This window comes from Pinus tabuliformis, chromosome J (genome assembly GCF_031772625.1).
Source record: "Pinus tabuliformis cultivar Carrire ecotype Pingquan chromosome J, CPIR1, whole genome shotgun sequence".
NCBI lineage: Eukaryota > Viridiplantae > Streptophyta > Pinopsida > Pinales > Pinaceae > Pinus > Pinus tabuliformis.
In genome coordinates this window covers 1464008562-1464030394 of record NC_142295.1, presented here as the reverse complement: position 1 = coordinate 1464030394, position 21833 = coordinate 1464008562, and the positions used below count along the sequence as shown (strand labels likewise).

General features: G+C 37.5%; 2 protein-coding genes across 4 annotated transcripts in view; one reads left to right on the top strand and one right to left on the bottom strand.

Annotated features, from left to right (window-relative positions):
- The window catches only part of LOC149232887 (uncharacterized), a 398827-nt gene extending 384381 nt beyond the window's left edge, over nt 1-14446 (bottom strand). For 2 of the 3 annotated variants that reach the window (XM_089379541.1, XM_089379542.1), the window contains exon 1: nt 14012-14446. In XM_089379541.1, coding sequence (XP_089235667.1) covers nt 14012-14286 — 275 coding nt within the window. In that variant the 5' untranslated portion in view covers nt 14287-14446. Of the gene's footprint in view, nt 1-13700; nt 13733-14011 lie in introns of those variants that run through there. The other variant, XM_089379543.1, reaches the window with a different exon arrangement.
- On the top strand, nt 1386-4065 carry LOC149232888 (aspartyl protease family protein 2-like). Its single transcript, XM_089376896.1, has 2 exons — nt 1386-1484; nt 3166-4065. The coding sequence occupies exons 1-2, from the start codon at nt 1386-1388 to the stop codon at nt 4063-4065; spliced, it is 999 nt and encodes a 332-aa protein (XP_089233022.1).
- Nucleotides 14447-21833: the final 7387 nt, after the last annotated feature.

The window sequence follows — 21833 nt, the reverse complement described above, 5'->3', positions numbered from 1 at the left end:
AATTGTCACATTTGAGCTATTGTCTTAGAATATCCTTTAGGTGACTTATACAGGAAACCTCCCTTATGGTGAAATTCCACAAAAGAGCAAGAAGTAGAGTGTTGAAGTGACAATGGCTTCAACCCTATTGTTGTATCTTGGTCTAGCTTTCGTCTTGAGAGGCTTCTCACAAGACCTACTAGATTTCGAAGCAACGTGGTCAAAGACCTGTTTTCCCCCCAAACATATCTTAGACACTAAGGCCCATAACTAGTTACAAAAACTTCATAATATTGTCAATATCCTCACCCAGATGATAAGGATATGCCTAAGTGGTCATGTGTAGTGGATCAAGGCGTCATTCTTGAACCATGATTCTTAGAAGCTTCCTTTTTTATGTAAGCCCTAGATTTTCTCCATCGAAGATGTCTAAGACACAAAGAATCATGTACCTCATCTCAAAAATCCCCTAATGACACCCATATCCCTAGTCAAAATAATGTACAACCTTGCGAGGTCATGTGGTGGTTTTAAGGTGTTGGTCCAAACTAAGTCACTACATTAAGCGAATTTGAAGCTTAAAATTCAAATTTGTCGAATCTTAAGGAAAATTGAATTAATTGGACAAATTTCAAGATGTATTCAATTTTTAATTCAAGCCTAAACATCAAGGGAAGCTCGAGTGAATCAATTCAACCAAATCTTCAAATTTGGTTATAAAAATTCAACAGAAGATAAAACATTAAAAAATCCTAGGCTCGTTCTACATGGTTCTTGGTACAACATTCTGCGTGGTTTTCCCCACCTTCATGGTTCTCATCTCTCCCAAGGTTGCACAACAATTGCAATGGCCACTTCTCGAGCTATTTTGTAGCTCTAAACTCAGCGTTCAACCCTCCTCTACGAGCCTTAACTACCTGACTATCAAGTCATCAACACTTCCATGTGGACCCGTGGCCCTCCTCCATAAGCATGCGAGTATGCCCAACAATCAAAGACTCAAAAATTCAATGCTACAACTATGGCCCCAACCCCTTACAAACTCATTTCCTACATACTCATCCACCTGATGAGTTTTAACTTCTCTACATGTAGATTTTCATTTATAATATATTTCTAAAGTTTATAATATGCCAAATTTTATTACAAAAAATTTCACGTTCAATTTTTTGTCAAACTTCAAGGTCATCAAACTCAATTTTGAATTCGAAGCAAGTGACATAGTCCAAGGACCTTGATACTTGGAAGCAATCTCAATGGCCTAAGGACCCATGTCAAGGACCCTAGTGCCCATACTTAATGCTTAAATCCTCTAAATCATTGATGTCCCCATTTAGAGGTGAAGGGTATACATTGGGGAAAAGAACTTATTCAAAAAAAAAAAATGCACATTGTTAGGAGCGCATATGCACTTTTGGGAACATGTGCACATACTTGAGAAATCTGAGTTGGCAAGCACATATGGTCGTTCAAGGAGTGGCAAGGCTATAGGATTAGGAACACTGGTGAATTTCTAAAAACACATGCATTGCTTTGTATGTGCGTTCTCGCACACCCGATTCCCACTTTTTTGACCATCAACTTCATGCAAGAACCCATTAGTCATTTAGGTTGGGAATTTTTATAGCATCCCTAAATACAAAATAACATAACATAAACAATAATAGTGGAATCACCTGCACTAACCAAGGGTTCAATTGCACTTGCTAATCTAGATAGAATTGATAATTAGAGAAAGACATCTCCATAAATAACAACTTGAAGTTGATTGTTATATTGATAAAGATAATGTGACACATAAGATAGGGAAGAACCCCTGTTATAACAATAAGATACACAAACCCTAGCCCGAAGCTAATGTCACAATTTTAGGCCTTATTACGTAAAGGTGGCCTTTGTACACAGATGGCCTTGTTATAGACTTGTGTAGGTAGAAAACAAAACCACATAAGTACCCTGCAAATGTTCTTATCATATTCATAAATGACAAGCTAAACTAATTTATCCAATGATGAGAAGAAGCATACAAAACACCAACATAATATATTGTCATCACAGTGATCGCAGTTCAAATGTTGGATAGGTGCGGCACTTTATGGTGTAGGTTCTAATTAGTCGACCTATACCAGCAAAACGTACGATGTATCATTCACCAGCGACAACCTCGCTCAACAAGTCTTGTTCGAATTATTTGCAAACATAATCCTGTGTACTCGAACAAAACATTTAAAATAGAAGAAAGAAACACATCATGCTACATAAGCTATTCAGTCAGAATATTCTAGACCTTTCCTTCCAATTGTCATCTATGACTTTTCTGCAAAATACAATCCTATGTACTCAAACAAAACATTCAAAAATAGAAGAAAAAAACACGGCGTGGCTACATAATCTATTCAGTCAGATTATTCCACACCTTTTGTTCCAACTGTCACCTATGACTCTTTTGACTATATAATGCTTCTGATCTATAACTAGTTTGGCAGCCGTGTTATCTGCTGCTTGTGTAATTAGATATTTAATGTTGCTCACATGTCCTCACCCATTATCACAACCAATTCAACATCAACCCTCCTTCCTGAATAGTCCTCGTTATTACAGACTTTCATTTTGTATTCAATGTCAAATACAAATTCCATGATTGCAATGTCTGATTTCAGTGGCTGTAGTGCATATGATATAGCCCAATCATAATGTCTATTATCCCGACAATAACTGAAACAAACCATAATATTCCAAAAATTCCCTATGAACCCTACTTGGTCTATTGGACACTTTGTCCCATAATCAAAAAAATAAATATTCAATTTTTTAAGTTCTTTTCGATGAGCTAAATTATAAAATTCCAAGCTCGTTGCGGTTATCATGCGATAAACAGTCTTATCTATTTACACATATTTATTAATTACGCCGTAAGGCGTTCCCTCTGAGAAAGACATCCCTAAAATGTGACGTGTGCGATCCTGAGCCATTGATTCTGTGTTAGACGATTGGGGTGTTTTCAGCCGTTGATTTAATATGTTTTTTTAATTTAAAATGTCTTTTTTCACCGCGCCACACGAAACGTGTCTTTGTTTCTTCCCTGCATGACGGTCGCGTAGCGTTCTGCTTCCTACCAGAGCGGCCGTCTCGCGTAGCATTCTCTTTTTTTCCACCGCGGCACACGAAACGTGTCTTTGTTTCTAGGATTCTCTGTTCCAGCTTGCGGGATCGAATACCTACAAGCCCTTGCCCTGCAACTCCACGACTTGCCAGCAGCTCCAGAGCTTCAACCACTCATGCCTGAATTCCTCCTGCAATTATAGGGTTTCTTATGGAGACAAGTCCACCACAAGGGGGGATTTTGCTCTCGAGACATTAACTCTGAGATCCGACGATACAAGCCTTCTGACAGTGAGCAACTTCGCTTTTGGATGTGGACATGACAACAAAGGTCTCTTCAATGGCGCTGCAGGGCTGCTGTGTTTAGGGAAAAGCTCTATAGGATTCCCAGCTCAGACATCTGTTGCCTTTGGGCAAGTTTTTTCTTATTGTCTTCCCAGTGTTTCTTCCACTATTCCTTCTGGAATTCTGCATTTCGGAGAGGCAGCCATACTGGACTACGATGTGCAATTCACGCCTCTTGTGGCTTCCAGATCCAGCCCTTCTCAGTATTTTGTGAGCATGACAGGCATCAATGTGGGCGATGAGTTTCTTCCCATTTCTGCTACTGTCATGGTCGATTCAGGCACTGTTATTTCTCGGTTTGAGCAGTCTGCATATGGGAGATTGAGGGATGCATTTACCCAAAACCTGCCTGGTCTCCAAGCAGCCCTCTCGGTTGCTCCCTTTGATACTTGTTTCCATGTTTCTTCAGCCGTTAATATCAATATTCCTCTCATTACCTTGCATTCCAAAGACGATGCAGAACTTCGTCTGAGCCCTGTTCACATACTCTACCCAGCTGATGATGGAGTCATGTGCTTTGCCTTTGCTCCCAGTTCTTCTGGGCACTCTGTGTTGGGGAATTTCCAGCAACAGAACCTGAGATTTGTGTATGATATTCCCAAATCAAGGCTGGGTATCTCTGCCTTTGAATGCAATTGATGATTTCTGGCTGTACTCAAGTAGCTTAACTGTTGTATGTATATTTAAGCCTTGGCTTACCAAGGGTGCCTGAAAATTCTGATCTTGTTGTATGCCAAGGCATTACAGCATTAAACTAGTAGAAAAGTAACTTAAATGTGAAGCTGCAGCTGGATAGTTTTGTTGAAGCACCAAAAGGGGGTGCATGCCAGACCAGCTTTGGAATGTGTCAAAATTAGCATATTGTATGGATGCTGATTTATAGAGTGATAGTTATCCTATGCAGGCCTTTGTGATGCATGAAGCAGACCCTTCACAAATATGTTTCATGGGTCAAAATAATAGCTATGTTGTATACTTGTGTCCAAATATCTGAGCTTCTGCTCTGTTATTGCATATTGTGGGAAATTTTAAGAAAGATATGCAGCTATATTTGTTGTGTTATAAATTTGTCATCTGAAATATCTATTGGGGTTGATGGGAACACTTATCCTCCCATACCAGGGCACTGTGAGTTGTGACTTCCTTGATTGTCAGGTTGAATGAGGAGAGTTCTACCTATTAGGGAGAGGGAATTGTTTGTTCATACTTCTACCCTCTTTCTTATATTATCAAAAACATCTTTCCATTTTTTGCAGCATGTCTTCCATTTGCTACTGAAGAGTAAACATTAGGAAGAGTATCTTCCTTAATTCCCATCATTGTCAGGATTTTGTTCACCAGCCCCAGGTTTACATTCAGGAAAAAAATAATTTATTTGTCTTTATTCATGTCAAATAATCTGACCTGTGGGTGTTTTAAATACTTTGATGGCGTGTCTATTGCTTTGGCTTTTTTCAGACTAGCAGATCCCAGAAGTAGGGGATCTTCTTCATTTGTACATGGGAAATAGGGCCAAAACTAGCAAAGGAAATGTTGAAGTGAGTTTGGGCGGATATTTTGTTTGAGTATCTGAAACATGCACACCATCAATTTGGAGAAGAGTTAATGGTCCACACAGTGTTGCTGGATCTAGAGCCAAAAAGAAGATAGTGAAGATTCAAGAAGTTCATCTTTTGTGCAGTTGACAAAGCTACCGACCGCTGGTTATTTGGGCATCACCAAATGTGACAACCATACATTACAGGGCAGAGCATATGAACATGTTATCCAAAAAAAAAAATTACATTTACAGACGTGTATACTTTTTCTTTACCTTTATTCTACAAGCACAGGTCCTTTCGATTCCTTGTTATGTCAATATGTAGTCTTTTATGAGGTCTCCTCACGACATTTGTAGGTGAGTTGTTCTAGCTTGGCACAATTTTCTTAGATTCATAGATGCAGTTTGACATGTATGTTCACTCGAGGTATTCTCATGAGATTTTGGGCAATCGAAACAGATACAGTAAATTTATACATTTCTTAACATTTTAAGGCGTAGGGATATCTTTCATAAAGTTAAAAGGTCATTTTCATATATAGGCAATAGACCTGATTGACTGGTTCCTCAGCGAGCACTGTAATATCCAGCAACAGAACCTGAGATTTGTGTATGATATTCCCAAATCAAGGCTGGGTATCTCTACCTTTGAATGCAATTGATGACTTCTGGCTGTACTCAAGTAGCTTAACTGCTGTATGTATATTTAAGCCTTGGCTTACCAAGGGTGCCTGAAAATTCTGATCTTGTTGTATGCCAAGGCATTACAGCATTAAACTAGTAGAAAAGTAACTTAAATGTGAAGCTGCAGCTGGATAGTTTTGTTGAAGCACCAAAAGGGGGTGCATGCCAGACCAGCTTTGGAATGTGTCAAAATTGGCATATTGTATGGATGCTGATTTATAGAGTGATAGTTATCCTATGCAGGCCTTTGTGATGCATGAAGCAGACCCTTCACAAATATGTTTCATGGGTCAAAATAATAGCTATGTTGTATACTTGTGTCCAAATATCTGAGCTTCTGCTCTGTTATTGCATATTGTGGGAAATTTTAAGAAAGATATGCAGCTATATTTGTTGTGTTGTAAATTTGTCATCTGAAATATCTATTGGGGTTGATGGGAACACTTATCCTCCCATACCAGGGCACTGTGAGTTGTGACTTCCTTTATTGTCAGGTTGAATGAGGAGAGTTCTACCTACTAGGGAGAGGGAATTGTTTGTTCATACTTCTACCCTCTTTCTTATATTATCAAAAACATCTTTCCATTTTTTGCAGCATGTCTTCCATTTGCTACTGAAGAGTAAACGGTAGGAAGAGTATCTTCCTTAATTCCCATCATTGTCAGGATTTTGTTCTCCAGCCTCAGGTTTACATTCAGGAAAAAAATAATTTATTTGTCTTTATTCATGTCAAATAATCTGACCTGTGGGTGTTTTAAATACTTTGATGGCGTGTCTATTGTTTTGGCTTTTTTCAGACTAGCAGATCCCAGAAGTAGGGGATCTTCTTCATTTGTACATGGGAAATAGGGCCAAAACTAGCAAAGGAAATGTTGAAGTGAGTTTGGGCGGATATTTTGTTTGAGTATCTGAAACATGCACACCATCAATTTGGAGAAGAGTTAATGGTCCACACAGTGTTGCTGGATCTAGAGCCAAAAAGAAGATAGTGAAGATTCAAGAAGTTCATCTTTTGTGCAGTTGACAAAGCTACCGACCGCTGGTTATTTGGGCATCACCAAATGTGACAACCATACATTACAGGGCAGAGCATATGAACATGTTATCCAAAAAAAAATTACATTTACAGACGTGTATACTTTTTCTTTACCTTTATTCTACAAGCACATGTCCTTTCGATTCCTTGTTATGTCAATATGTAGTCTTTTATGAGGTCTCCTCACGACATTTGTAGGTGAGTTGTTCTAGCTTGGCACAATTTTCTTAGATTCATAGATGCAATTTGACATGTCTGTTCACTCGAGGTATTCTCATGAGATTTTGGGCAATCGAAACAGATACAGTAAATTTATACATTTCTTAACATTTTAAGGCGTAGGGATATCTTTCATAAAGTTAAAAGGTCATTTTCATATATAGGCAATAGACCTGATTGACTGGTTCCTCAGCGAGCACTGTAATATCCCGGTCAATGTGAAGCTGCAGCTGGATAGTTTTGTTGAAGCACCAAAAGGGGGTGCATGCCAGACCAGCTTTGGAATGTGTCAAAATTGGCATATTGTATGGATGTTGATTTATAGAGTGATAGTTATCCTATGCAGGCCTTTGTGATGCATAAAGCAGACCCTTCACAAATATGTTTCATGGGTCAAAATAATAGCTATGTTGTATACTTGTGTCCAAATATCTGAGCTTCTGCTCTGTTATTGCATATTGTGGGAAATTTTAAGAAAGATATGCAGCTATATTTGTTGTGTTATAAATTTGTCATCTGAAATATCTATTGGGGTTGATGGGAACACTTATCCTCCCATACCAGGGCACTGTGAGTTGTGACTTCCTTGATTGTCAGGTTGAATGAGGAGAGTTCTACCTACTAGGGAGAGGGAATTGTTTGTTCATACTTCTACCCTCTTTCTTATATTATCAAAAACATCTTTCCATTTTTTGCAGCATGTCTTCCATTTGCTACTGAAGAGTAAACGGTAGGAAGAGTATCTTCCTTAATTCCCATCATTGTCAGGATTTTGTTCTCCAGCCCCAGGTTTACATTCAGGAAAAAAATAATTTATTTGTCTTTACTCATGTCAAATAATCTGACCTGTGGGTGTTTTAAATACTTTGATGGCGTGTCTATTGCTTTGGCTTTTTTCAGACTAGCAGATCCCAAAAGTAGGGGATCTTCTTCATTTGTACATGGGAAATAGGGCCAAAACTAGCAAAGGAAATGTTGAAGTGAGTTTGGGCGGATATTTTGTTTGAGTATCTGAAACATGCACACCATCAATTTGGAGAAGAGTTAATGGTCCACACAGTGTTGCTGGATCTAGAGCCAAAAAGAAGATAGTGAAGATTCAAGAAGTTCATCTTTTGTGCAGTTGACAAAGCTACCGACCGCTGGTTATTTGGGCATCACCAAATGTGACAACCATACATTACAGGGCAGAGCATATGAACATGTTATCCAAAAAAAAAAATTACATTTACAGACGTGTATACTTTTTCTTTACCTTTATTCTACAAGCACAGGTCCTTTCGATTCCTTGTTATGTCAATATGTAGTCTTTTATGAGGTCTCCTCACGACATTTGTAGGTGAGTTGTTCTAGCTTGGCACAATTTTCTTAGATTCATAGATGCAGTTTGACATGTATGTTCACTCGAGGTATTCTCATGAGATTTTGGGCAATCGAAACAGATACAGTAAATTTATACATTTCTTAACATTTTAAGGCGTAGGGATATCTTTCATAAAGTTAAAAGGTCATTTTCATATATAGGCAATAGACCTGATTGACTGGTTCCTCAGCGAGCACTGTAATATCCCGGTCAATGTGAAGCTGCAGCTGGATAGTTTTGTTGAAGCACCAAAAGGGGGTGCATGCCAGACCAGCTTTGGAATGTGTCAAAATTGGCATATTGTATGGATGCTGATTTATAGAGTGATAGTTATCCTATGCAGGCCTTTGTGATGCATGAAGCAGACCCTTCACAAATATGTTTCATGGGTCAAAATAATAGCTATGTTGTATACTTGTGTCCAAATATCTGAGCTTCTGCTCTGTTATTGCATATTGTGGGAAATTTTAAGAAAGATATGCAGCTATATTTGTTGTGTTATAAATTTGTCATCTGAAATATCTATTGGGGTTGATGGGAACACTTATCCTCCCATACCAGGGCACTGTGAGTTGTGACTTCCTTGATTGTCAGGTTGAATGAGGAGAGTTCTACCTATTAGGGAGAGGGAATTGTTTGTTCATACTTCTACCCTCTTTCTTATATTATCAAAAACATCTTTCCATTTTTTGCAGCATGTCTTCCATTTGCTACTGAAGAGTAAACATTAGGAAGAGTATCTTCCTTAATTCCCATCATTGTCAGGATTTTGTTCTCCAGCCCCAGGTTTACATTCAGGAAAAAAATAATTTATTTGTCTTTATTCATGTCAAATAATCTGACCTGTGGGTGTTTTAAATACTTTGATGGCGTGTCTATTGCTTTGGCTTTTTTCAGACTAGCAGATCCCAGAAGTAGGGGATCTTCTTCATTTGTACATGGGAAATAGGGCCAAAACTAGCAAAGGAAATGTTGAAGTGAGTTTGGGCGGATATTTTGTTTGAGTATCTGAAACATGCACACCATCAATTTGGAGAAGAGTTAATGGTCCACACAGTGTTGCTGGATCTAGAGCCAAAAAGAAGATAGTGAAGATTCAAGAAGTTCATCTTTTGTGCAGTTGACAAAGCTACCGACCGCTGGTTATTTGGGCATCACCAAATGTGACAACCATACATTACAGGGCAGAGCATATGAACATGTTATCCAAAAAAAAAATTACATTTACAGACGTGTATACTTTTTCTTTACCTTTATTCTACAAGCACAGGTCCTTTCGATTCCTTGTTATGTCAATATGTAGTCTTTTATGAGGTCTCCTCACGACATTTGTAGGTGAGTTGTTCTAGCTTGGCACAATTTTCTTAGATTCATAGATGCAGTTTGACATGTATGTTCACTCGAGGTATTCTCATGAGATTTTGGGCAATCGAAACAGATACAGTAAATTTATACATTTCTTAACATTTTAAGGCGTAGGGATATCTTTCATAAAGTTAAAAGGTCATTTTCATATATAGGCAATAGATCTGATTGACTGGTTCCTCAGCGAGCACTGTAATATCCTGGTCAATGTGAAGCTGCAGCTGGATAGTTTTGTTGAAGCACCAAAAGGGGGTGCATGCCAGACCAGCTTTGGAATGTGTCAAAATTGGCATATTGTATGGATGCTGATTTATAGAGTGATAGTTATCCTATGCAGAGATCTCTCTATCCTTGCCTTCCAACTCACCTACTCTGGTTTCAAGCTCTCCTGCTCTTTCATTCATTTTTGTATCCAACAGCCTTATGAGCTCATCTTGAATCACCTTCTGTATCATCTGGGACCTCTTATACTCATCCACTTCCTGAAGCCACAGGTCTGCGAATTGACAATCTTTCCAAGGAAACCTTATGCCTTACTGCGTTTTCTTTGGGCATCAAAAGGAGGTTCTTTCACACCATTCCCTCCCTCTGTTAGAAACCTCTCTTGCAGATAAAACAAAAACAATTTCTGCAGAGCAGAGATCTCTCTATCCTTGCCTTCCAACTCACCTACTCTGGTTTCAAGCTCTCCTGCTCTTTCATTCATTTTTGTATCCAACAGCCTTATGAGCTCATCTTGAATCACCTTCTGTATCATCTGGGACCTCTTATACTCATCCACTTCCTGAAGCCACAGGTCTGCGAATTGACAATCTTTCCAGGCCTCGAACCAAGGACCTCCCATTGTATAATGTATAGCTTTGGGAATTTTTTTTTGTTTATTTAGTTGTCTAATACCAAATATTCAATAAGAACTTTTCTTGCAAGGTGTGCTTCTAGTTAGTATAACTTGAATCCCCTGTTGTCAATTAATTTGCTGATTCATTTTGGTCAAAATTTTCTTGGGCAGAATTTGGCAAAAAAAATTGTAAGATCGAGGCAAGCTATTCAACGCCTTTATGAGAACAGGGCACACCTGAATTCAATATTCTACGCACCTTGGAGGAAGTGTTGGTAATTTTTTCTTTACTACTTGTTCTCGGATCATCTTGCATACAGTTTAATCTCTGTTCTGTTATTGAATTTGGATGCTATGCGTAATTTGGAAAAGGCTTACAAGGTAACATTTCCCCAATTTTTTTTGAAATCATGGTATATATTCTGAGATTTTGAGGAGCCATTTACCTGAGGCATTGTGGCTGTTTGTGTTTTTAGTGTCACTGCTAATCTAGATAGTATCATAAGGAGAATCCTCACTAGTGCATTGAACAGAGCTGTCTTGTTGTCCATCACATAGAAATATGCTGGCTTCTTGGAGGCCGTCTTCAATAATTAAAGCTGAGAGCACCCTTTGAACCAAAGCCACCATTGTCTAACTACTAATGCTTTCAAGCCTGACTGCAGCTAACCTTAGCATAGAAAAATTAATAAAACTTGAGATAAATATAATGCCTCAAATAGCCCTGTGTCATTCTTGTATCTTATGATTTGGTGTATTTAACTTGGAAAGATACACCTTCAAAACAAATGGTTACAAATGCCATCAGATGTATCTATAACATTGCCTTCACGTGAGAACTTATTGATCTACACTGCCTGCACATGTTTCTAAATGTATTTTTCCCACATCAATACCACTTGAGACTATATGGACTACATCTTGGTTACTCATGGGTTCACCATTCTCTTGATATCGTTTTGCACACCTTTAGATTAGTCATCCATTGGTGATTCACCAACATTCATTTTAACTAATTCCACGAGCTTACTTATCATTGAATCAAAATGTACAGTTTGGGCATAGTTTTGTACTATAAGCCTTGATCATTGTAAAATAGGCATCTTTGTTTAGCTGGGAATTTGTAGCTAACCTTAGCATAGAAAAATTAATAAAACTTGAGATAAATATAATGCCTCAAATAGACCTGTGCCATTCTGGTATCTGATGATTTGGTGTATTTAACTTGGAAAAATTGTATCCATCTTTTACAAAGATTCAACTGCACCACCCCAAATTCCAACATTTGTTGTCATAGATTTCCCCAAATACATTGGGCCTTCTTGGGATGAAAGAAACCCCACTCACTTGCCTATTCCAGCAGTAAAAAAAAATGGTCGTACACAAATTCCACTGAAGATGGCTTGGGCTTTAACCATACATAAATCTCAAGGTATGACACTTCCAAAAGCAACAATTGACATTGGAAAAACAGAACGTCAAGGTCTCACATTCACAGCTATTTCAAGAGTGCCTTCTCTACAAGATCTTCGGATTAACCCCGCATTCGGTTTCGATCGTTCCAGTAAAATGAAGGACAACAAAAACATTGCTCGCAGAAAAAACGCCGAAGAAATTCTCCGTTCAATGCCGCCCCCAGATAATCTGCTCCAACCCATACTTTGACTTCACCAAAAGGTTTCCTCCATTTATTTACCTCATTCTATTTCATAACATACTTTTCATATCTTTCAACAACAACCAACTTTAATCAATATTAGTAAATAAGCAAATATTTGAATGTCTTTATATTATTTGTACATCTCATTCTAGCCTTCTCTTTCTTTTGCAACAGGCCACATGGACTCAGAAATAACATACCTGCACAACTACAAGTCGCCTGGCAAGCAAAAAAACTGCATCTCCAGCTACGCATTAACCTCCAATGGTGTTCAATATGTCGTTATTCACCATGCATCTTCCACTAACAATATATAAATCCCCATAGCAAAGGTAACTTCATTTCCATTCATTCCAGATTCATTTTAACACAGCTCACCTGCAAAGTATTACTAATAAATTTCCGCAACTGATTTACATATTGCTAATTCTAACTAAATATACATTTTGCAGGTCCATTACTGCTTCTTCGGGTCTTCACTACCTCCACCATTTTTTCATACAACTTCAAATATGGAATGACAAGCACAGTGTTCTTTAGACTATTATATTCCTTCTCGAACCTCTTTAGACTATTCACATTTCAATATTCTTCCACACGCTATGCCTTACGGCGTCTTCTTTGCAACATTGGGTGCAAATGCTAGTTTAAAATGATTAGTAGGAGGAAGTGTTTTTCGTCTTCTATAGCTTGTGTTTTATAATGTAAACACCCTCCCTTTTTTAAAGCCGAAGCAGGGTATCAAAATCAAAAGCTTAAAAGGCAAATAGACAAACTGTCGCGATAGGAACAAAAATGCCTCCACCGTTTGCTAATGTTCCTGTATTCCGTAACAGATACATTTGGACGTTCGTCCAATATGTAGATGTTTCTACGCGAAAATTTCAATTAAAGAAATCTATTTAGACTTGTATCCAATGAGTTTGATTGCGTTCAGTACAAGATGCTCGAGAATTCAATCCCAAGGGAATCAACAGAACACTAAAATGTCACTGAACCTCGGTTCCCTTGTTTCTGATCAACAGAGTACCACTAAGTCGTTCATCGGGGTTCCATTTTCCCGGTGTTCTGCCCCACCCGAATGGTATGTCAAAAATGAACAAGGTCAATAGCAAGTCCTGAACGCATTTGATGGAAAACGTAACCCTCATACCTGGCATCATAAGTGCCCTCATACTTGGTATATAAGACAAAAGAAGTTCATGTTATATATTGTAGGGACGTTTCTTGAAGCAACTTCCAACTAACTAAAAAACCAAAATCCTAAAAGGGGCTTTCAAGATTCAATTATCCAATGCGTATAATTTAGGTCTTCTTTTTGCATTGAAAATGAACATTGCCAATACTTTTGCAGTTTCTTCCATTGGATTTAAAATACAGAACAATCTCAATTGTTTTGCAAATTATCATAAAATGCGAAGTGCTGTGCGGCCAAATAGCCCGGGAATTGTATAAAATTAGAAGTTCTGAATGTAAACTGAAGCCCGGGAATCGAATAAAAGTAGAAGTTCTGAATGTAAACTGAAGCCCGGGAATTGTATAAAATTAAATCTTCCAATATAAACTTACAGTCCGGCCGTAGGAGGAACTCGATTCAATTATCCAATGCGTATAATTTAGGTCTTCTTTTTGCATTAAAAATGAACATTGCCAATACTTTTGCAGTTTCTTCCATTGGATTTAAAATACAGAACAATCTCAATTGTTTTGCAAATTATCATAAAATGCGAAGTGCTGTGAGGCCAAATAGCCCGGGAATTGTATAAAATTAGAAGTTCTGAATGTAAACTGAAGCCCGGGAATCGAATAAAAGTAGAAGTTCTGAATGTAAACTGAAGCCCGGGAATTGTATAAAATTAAATCTTCCAATATAAACTTACAGTCCGGCCGTAGGAGGAACTCCTGGAGTGGCTACACCAACACAGCGTTCAACGGAATGCAGCAATTCATTGTAATGAGTACGCAATACAAATTTGAGCTCTAAATGGGCCAGCCATTCGGCCTCTGTAAAAGGTGTTATCGAAGTAGAGCATGGCCCTTCATTTTCTGCAATTGGGTCCATAACTGTGCTGAGCTCTGCATCGAATTCCTTCAGAAGAGCCCTAATGGTTTCCATGATACTGGAAGGAGAAGCTCCTGTACTAGCTGATGCCATGCTTAATTCCCTCTGCACACCACACTACTCACTGGTGCAGGATGTGGAGGATGTAGAGGCAATTTCAAATGCAATTGAATGTGTTGTGCTGTCTTGAATCGGTTTTATAGTTAAGCTTTGATCGTGAATTTATCTCTTAGCGATCAAGCCGAATAGTATCTACGTGAATTTACTTTATAGGTGGCTGTCCTGATTTATTCGAAGTTTACTTTATAGGTGGCTGTCCTGATTTATTCGAAGTAACATTGTTTAGTGCTGTCCCAAACACACTATCTAGGTGATAGCTTATTTTATTTTGTCCAGGAATATTTTCCTGAATTGGAATTCGAATTAGAATACTGTCATTTTCTTCGTATTTTTGGAATGTCATGATTATATTTTATTTGTCCACGTCATGTTTTTCTATATCCGCGTTATTTTTCAGTTTGTAGCGAGGATAGTTTTTATTTATTATTAAAGCAGATTAATCATTCTTATTTAAAATAAAATAAATTACACCCCTTGAAATAATTAATTTATTAATAGGCATATTTTCGCTCTGAGCTTATTAGTGGTGGCTTGAGTGGTTAGGTTTCGCCCACCTCACTTCAAATCCCACGTGACGTTATTCAATATAGTTGGTGTGTTATCATATTGGGCCAAAGAATGGTTTCTTATGAACAATGTTATGTGTTCTTTGATGGTAATGAAATAAAAAAGTATAAATGATTTGATATGCCCATGTACTTTTTTCAATCCAAACAACCCTCTTTGATCTTCTCATAAAGGGAGAGTTAGGTTTGAATGAAACCAAAGAGTACATTTGGTTAAATAAACAAGTTAAATCCACATAGTTCAAACACATTAAGGCAATCACTCATACAAATAGAGGGAAACAATGCATAGCTCCAGCCAACATAACCACTTGAAGCACAATATTAATGTAAAAAGAAAAAATGTACATGTAATTTTTCCTCATAATCGATCATCATCAAATGACTCTCCATGTTTTTTAAATAGAGTTCATGGACTAGTTAGGTGTTGAACCATAGATCAATAGCCATTAGTACCAAGAAGAAGATGAAACATTAAATCACTTTATGTCTAGACCATAATCATGATTATTGGTTTAAAAAATTACAAATGCAGACTAAAGAAACACACTTTGCTTAGATACACAATAGCCCGGGTTTATTTTAACAAACTCATAAGTGCCTAAATATTCTAATGGTGTCTCTTAAGAACAATTTGGGATAGGATTGAAGAATTTATACATGTGACACAATAAGAGAAGAAATGACACATTAGAGCCTATTCCCCCTCAATGGCAATTATTCAAACTCGTAACTTAAACTGATGTTTGGAAAATTTTTCTTCTATAAGAGATTTTGTGGCAATGTCTACAATGAGAATGTGACAATAAATAAGCTTGATAATGAAGTGCAAGTGTAACTCAATGTGTTTGTTGCATTCATGTTGAAAATAGATCTTTGGCAACTTGAATGGCACTTTGATTATCACTATAAAAAGTGATCAATTGTTGTTGCTATAATCTAAACTCAAAAAGGATCCACCAAAGCCAAAGATCTTTTAACTTGCACTAACGGGTACTTGATATACTACTTCTATTGAATAAAGAGAAATGGTGGGTTGTTTTTCACAAGCTCAGATTATAGGTCTATAATTAAGACTAGAAGCTTAACCTACAATAAACTTTGGAACATTAGGGTCACCAACCCAATCAAAATCAGTGAAATCAAAAAATAAAGGAGATCCTCCAAAACTACAATGTATCCCAAATAGAACTATACATTAAATATATTGAAGTATCATTTCTATTACTTTCCATTTATGGCTCTTATAGGGTGTTTTCATATACAGAGGAACAAGACCAAGAATAAAGGTTATATCAAGATGCATAAGTCAAACACAAAAATGTATCAATTGTGAATACAAAATAACATCTAATTTGGGTGTAGTATAAGTGGCAACAAGTTTTATCTCCATAATGAAAGGGAGATATCCATGGTTTTGTAATTTTCCATGTGCAAGCGACAAACAAGATCATAAGAATATTTAGACTAAGAAAGGGAAATTCCTTGGTTTGTAGGACTTGGAGACCAAGAAAATAATGCAAATATCCTAAGTATGTCATTTTACATTGCTTCTCAATGTTGGATTTCACATGGATTAAAAATTTAGGGTCACTAATAGTGAGTATAAGGTCATCAACATAAAGAACAAATATTATGAGATGGTTACCTACTTTTTTTATATAGACATTGGGATTAGAATGACACTCAGAGAAGTCAGTGTCTAAAAGAATGTTATCTATTTAGCATACCAAGCCTAAAGAAGTTGGTTAGAGACATAGATAGATTTTTTAAGGTGGAGAACAATGCTAGATTCATTCGAAATATACTTAGAAGGTTGCTCAATGTAAATTTGTTTCTTACAAATCCCCATGCAAGAAGGTGCATTTAACCTCCTTTTAATGGATGTTATGAACCATGCACCAAAAATTATAAGAAGCCAATAATTATAGTCAACTTTGAGGGGGAAACCTCCTTTTACAATGAATACAATGTATAAGATCATATTTTAGGATCCTAAGACTAGGTCACCTTGGTGTATATATCAGAGACAAAGGGTACAACTCTAATGAAATGGCACAATGAAAGGTTATAGCCTAGATAATAATATAAAAATATAAATGTAGTAACTCAATATTTAGGGCTTGATAAGGAGTTTTAGGGTTAACATGGAGCTTATTCAAGGCTTAACATGTCGCTCCCCTTTAAACAAGTGTTGTTTTCAACACTTGTCTAATTGTGGGTGTTTCTAGATAAAAAAACTCATCTTCCCATGTCACCTCATCCACTGGTAGAGTCTTCCATTTGATAAGGTACACAGTAATTGCTTGATTTATCATATGTTTAATCCTTGTTTTTAGGATTGTTCCTGGTTCTAGTATGATGTTCACTTCTTCGTGAACCTATGGTAAAATAGTTCGAAATGGGATATTGTCACTAATTGCCTCCTTTAAGCAAGAAATGTGGAAGATTGGGTGTACACATGAAGATGGAGGCAACCTCAATCTGTAATCCATATTTGCAATCCTTTATAACATCTTATAGGGGTCATAATACCTCGGTTCTAATTTATTGTCCTTCTTTTGTTACCTAAGGGACATCCATTTATATGGTTGTAGTCTAACACATACCCAATTCCCCACTTCAAATTTCCTTTCACTACGATGTTGATCTAGTTGTTGTTTCATCGTATTTTGTGCGATAACCATGTTGTCCTTCAATAGTTTGAGAACATCTTGTTGGAGCCATGTGTTGTCCACCATTTCCTGAGCCTTTATAGTCATTTTCAAAGGTGATGTGGTTGATGGATGGTGATATCCATAAAGTGCCACAAATGGGGACATTTTTTTATGAAGAATGTGTTGATTTTTCAGTACAATTGATACAATGTAACAAAAGCTTGGTGTGTGTACTCTTGGAGTGTCCCATCTATATGTTCTTTGACTATCCAGACACCCATATTCTATCCCACACCTACCTTAGAGAGAAGGGTTGCCTCTGCGTTACATTCCCTATAAATATGGCAACATGAAATAAATTCAAAATGTTGTCTGATGAACTGTATTTCTTCTAAGATTGGTTGTAAAATATGATTTTGACATCTCTAAACTATGTTGAACCAATTTATGGCATTTAAGGAGTCCTTGAAAACTTGTAGAGATTTGATTCTCAACTCCCTAGCCCAATAGAGCAAAAGTTTCAAAGATAGTAATGCATAGTTATTTGATCCATTTACAAAGCCTATTTTAGATTTAAGCACCTCTGTATACTTACATGAATTACCAATCCATCCCCGTGGCGACCCTAGGCATCTAATGCTCCATCAAAGTAAGACCGATGGATTTCAAAGTTGATCTTTTACTCTCTTATGACGCTAAGAGTTTGTATTGATTGAGATGTTGGAATTGAGGAGTAAATTGTTGCAAATTTGAATACTATGAAAGCTAGGGCTAATGTTTGGTCTCTGAATATTCCTTTGTTTCTTGATAACAAAATTCCCCAACATATTAAAGATGGAATGTTCCTTAATTTATTGTCTCTCCCCCCATCCCACCAATATTGCCATGCTTCCCCAATATTGGGCCCTCTCCAATCAAGCCTGAAGTCCAGAAGTCTCTGAGATGTTTCCCATACACTTGTTGTGAAGGGGCATATGAGAAACAAATGGTTGATCATTTCTTCCCCATTCATACATAACACACACCAACCTAGCCAATGCTTGTTCCTTCTCTATAAACTATCCCATGTTGTGATTTTATTCTTGAGAATATACCATAGGAAAAGCCTAGTCTTAGTTGGACATTCTAGTTGTTGAAGGAAGTGTAACTAGGTTCGGTCTTCATAAATGTACTTTTGATATTTGTACTTATTCAAGAAAATAAATATTATTTTTATAATATATGACAATGAGTTTCTTGCTCATTGTAGTAGGTCTAGCACATGTCAAAGTGCTATAGGTGAGTCAAATAGTCAAGATAAAATATTGAAGGCCTTAAGGGCATGTTACACTATGTATAAATATATATTAAAGTCAAAGGGAAACCTCCAAGCAAAGTCAAGTATACTCCTAGGCAAAGGCACCTTCAACAAGCTCCTTCAAGCATGCTACACCACCATGGAAGCTATCCGCAAACTACTCAACAAATCTACCTAGAATATGCCCTCAAAGTCGGCATACAGTAAGAGGAAAAGTTGGCCTAAATACAGTCAGTCAACTTGGCTTAATTGGAGGGACAGTCCCTATTTATAGAGGTTGTCCACTCCAAAAAATAACGCACAAATTGGGCTATGAAATCCGCAAGAAATAGAGGATAAGAAGAACGACAAAAAGCTAAGGGAAAATGTCTTCTAGGGCAGCAAGGTAAGGAAGAAGAACAACGAAGTCTGAGGGCTTGTTTTCAAGTGTATACACAGCCACACATGCGAGAAAGTGAAGGGAATTCTGCAGCTATATCATAAGTAAAATCACAGTTACATATTCTTCATTGGTTGGGCTAGTAATTAGGCTTACAAAGGCCTCCTACTCCAGCGTGGAAGGACTCTCAAGCGAAGTAAGAAAGAAGGAGACAGAAATATTAAGCACTGTTTCTAGGGCTAGAAAAATCACACATACGAAGTGCAGTAAGGGTATAACAACAACAAGTGAACAGGTCATTGTTTGGATGAAGAGATCAAGCCTACAAAGACTCCCAAGCCTAGCGAAGGAGCCTATCTCTCTAAGGTAAAAGGACTCTAATTGGAAGACGAAGTGCTGGAAGACAAAGTGCCGAAAGAAGTGTCGAGGTATATGGTGTAGAAATGAGTAAATACTTGACTTATGCTTGGAGGATCTATTAGTCAGAGGTCTAAGGTTTGGCATTGATCAATAGAAGCTTCAATAAGAGAAAACTTACAAAGGGTTTTCCTCTCGAGAGTGGAGAGGTTTTGGCCCTGGCAGAGAGCCAACATCTTGTGTTCTTGTTGTTATGTTTGGTAGCAGTTTGATGAAGCACACAAATATGCACTAATAAGAAGAAGAAGAATAATAAGCTAACATGAAAAGTAAAAAGACTTCACAAATTGTTGTCAAGTAATGAAGAATCACACTATACTACTTTTCCCTAGATTCTTCAACACTAGCTTCCACATAGGCTTCCACCACCAGAGTTGTTGAACATGAATTATTGATTCAATTTGATGGTTGTACCTGTGTTTTGGGGAGTAAAGTCTCATGGGGGCATGTACCCACCTGAGCGCATCCTCCCTTTCCCGAATCCTAACTTGTGATCTTTGCAGTCCTATTATATACTCTTTCCAAATACCCCCGAAATTCTCATTTAGGTGTAGTTGTTCTACCATTTTCCAGCCTTGATGTCATAGGGAGGAACTTCCTTCATCCGCCACTTGGTTGAGGAAAAATATGCCTTGCTCATTTAGAGTCATAATCATTTCCGTTGGGAGTTCAGGATTCACATTACACCCCACCCAAGGGTGACTACCCACTCTGACTTTTTCTCCATTTCCAACTTGCCAAGCCAGACCTGCTCCTATCACTTTGAAAGAGTCCATTGTGGCCTTCTAGATCGTAGAAGAATTTGGTATTCTCTTGTTAGGCTTTCATACCCATTCATCTCTGGTGAGAGGGAAGATGTATTTACGGGTGACCAATGTTGTTCAAAGGTTTTCTATAGTTAGAAGGTGCCACTCAGATTTTACTGCTATTGAATTGACAAAAATAGGCAAGTCTTTAATTCCCCACCCCCCAGGATTTTGGTGAGGCTATTTTATCCCAAGCTACCCAAGGGCCACTTCAAATCAATTTTTTTGTATGAGTCAGGGTTTAGATGGAACCCCATATATTTGATGCTTTCCTTCATATGTTTTTCTTCAAAAGGTAATAAATATTGTGCCCTAGTAACTTATGCCTGTGATAATCCTTCATAAACCAATAAATATTTCTATTCATTTATGAGCATACTAGTGGCTTTTAGGAATAAATTGAGAATTTCTTTCAGGTGTTGTAGATATTGTCTGGTCCCATCACTGAACAAAAGAATATCAACTATGGAGAGTAAATGCGTTATGAAAATATTGGTAGCTACCCCAATCCCTTTCACTTCACCTCTACGTTTTGTTGCCAAAATCAACCTGCTTAAACCTTCTACTGCTAAAAGGAACAAGAGTGGGGACAGAGGGTATCCCTGTCTTAGTCCTCTTTAGGCATGAAAGAAAGGAGAAGCATCCCCATTAATCAGAACAACAAAAGTCACATTGGTGACACACCCCATAATCCATTTTATGAAAGGTATTTCAAATTCCAAGTGAGTAAGGAGAATACACAAATATATCAACTTAATTACGCTACAATCGTGCAATTATCGACCCTCCCCATTGAGGTCATTGAATGATCATATATTTTTGATGGATGGTTATTATGTTTCATTAGGTATCGAGATGCATCATGTATAAGCGCCTATCCTCCACCCGATGGTTTATTAAACTACTCTGATCATATGATTTGATGTTCATTGAGCTTAGATCGATGAACATCATGTCCTATCAGGCCCAAACATGCACTCCACTTAATCATCCTTTTTTCCACCCGACGACTTGCATCTACCCAATTTTTCTTTTAACTAACTGTTGTCATCAACCATCCAGGGCGGAAAACACATGTATTTTAACGTGTCTTTGTGTGCCTGATGAGATCTAGTTGCGTCCCTCTCTTGATCAACGATCATTATACTATATCGGGTCTTAACTTACATGTGAGTTATGTCAAAACTCAGACCCGATGGATGGGACTGTGCTTGAACTCCGAGCGATATTTAATGTGATTGAATGAGTTTCAATTAATACTTTGTACAACAAATTAATATCACATTCAATAACACACATTTTCCCTCGTTCTGCCAGCTTTAGTTAATATTTACTCTACTAGAACCCTTTTTCTTTGCATTTGGTACGAGCTTGAATTGGAAGTTCCTGTCCTCTCAG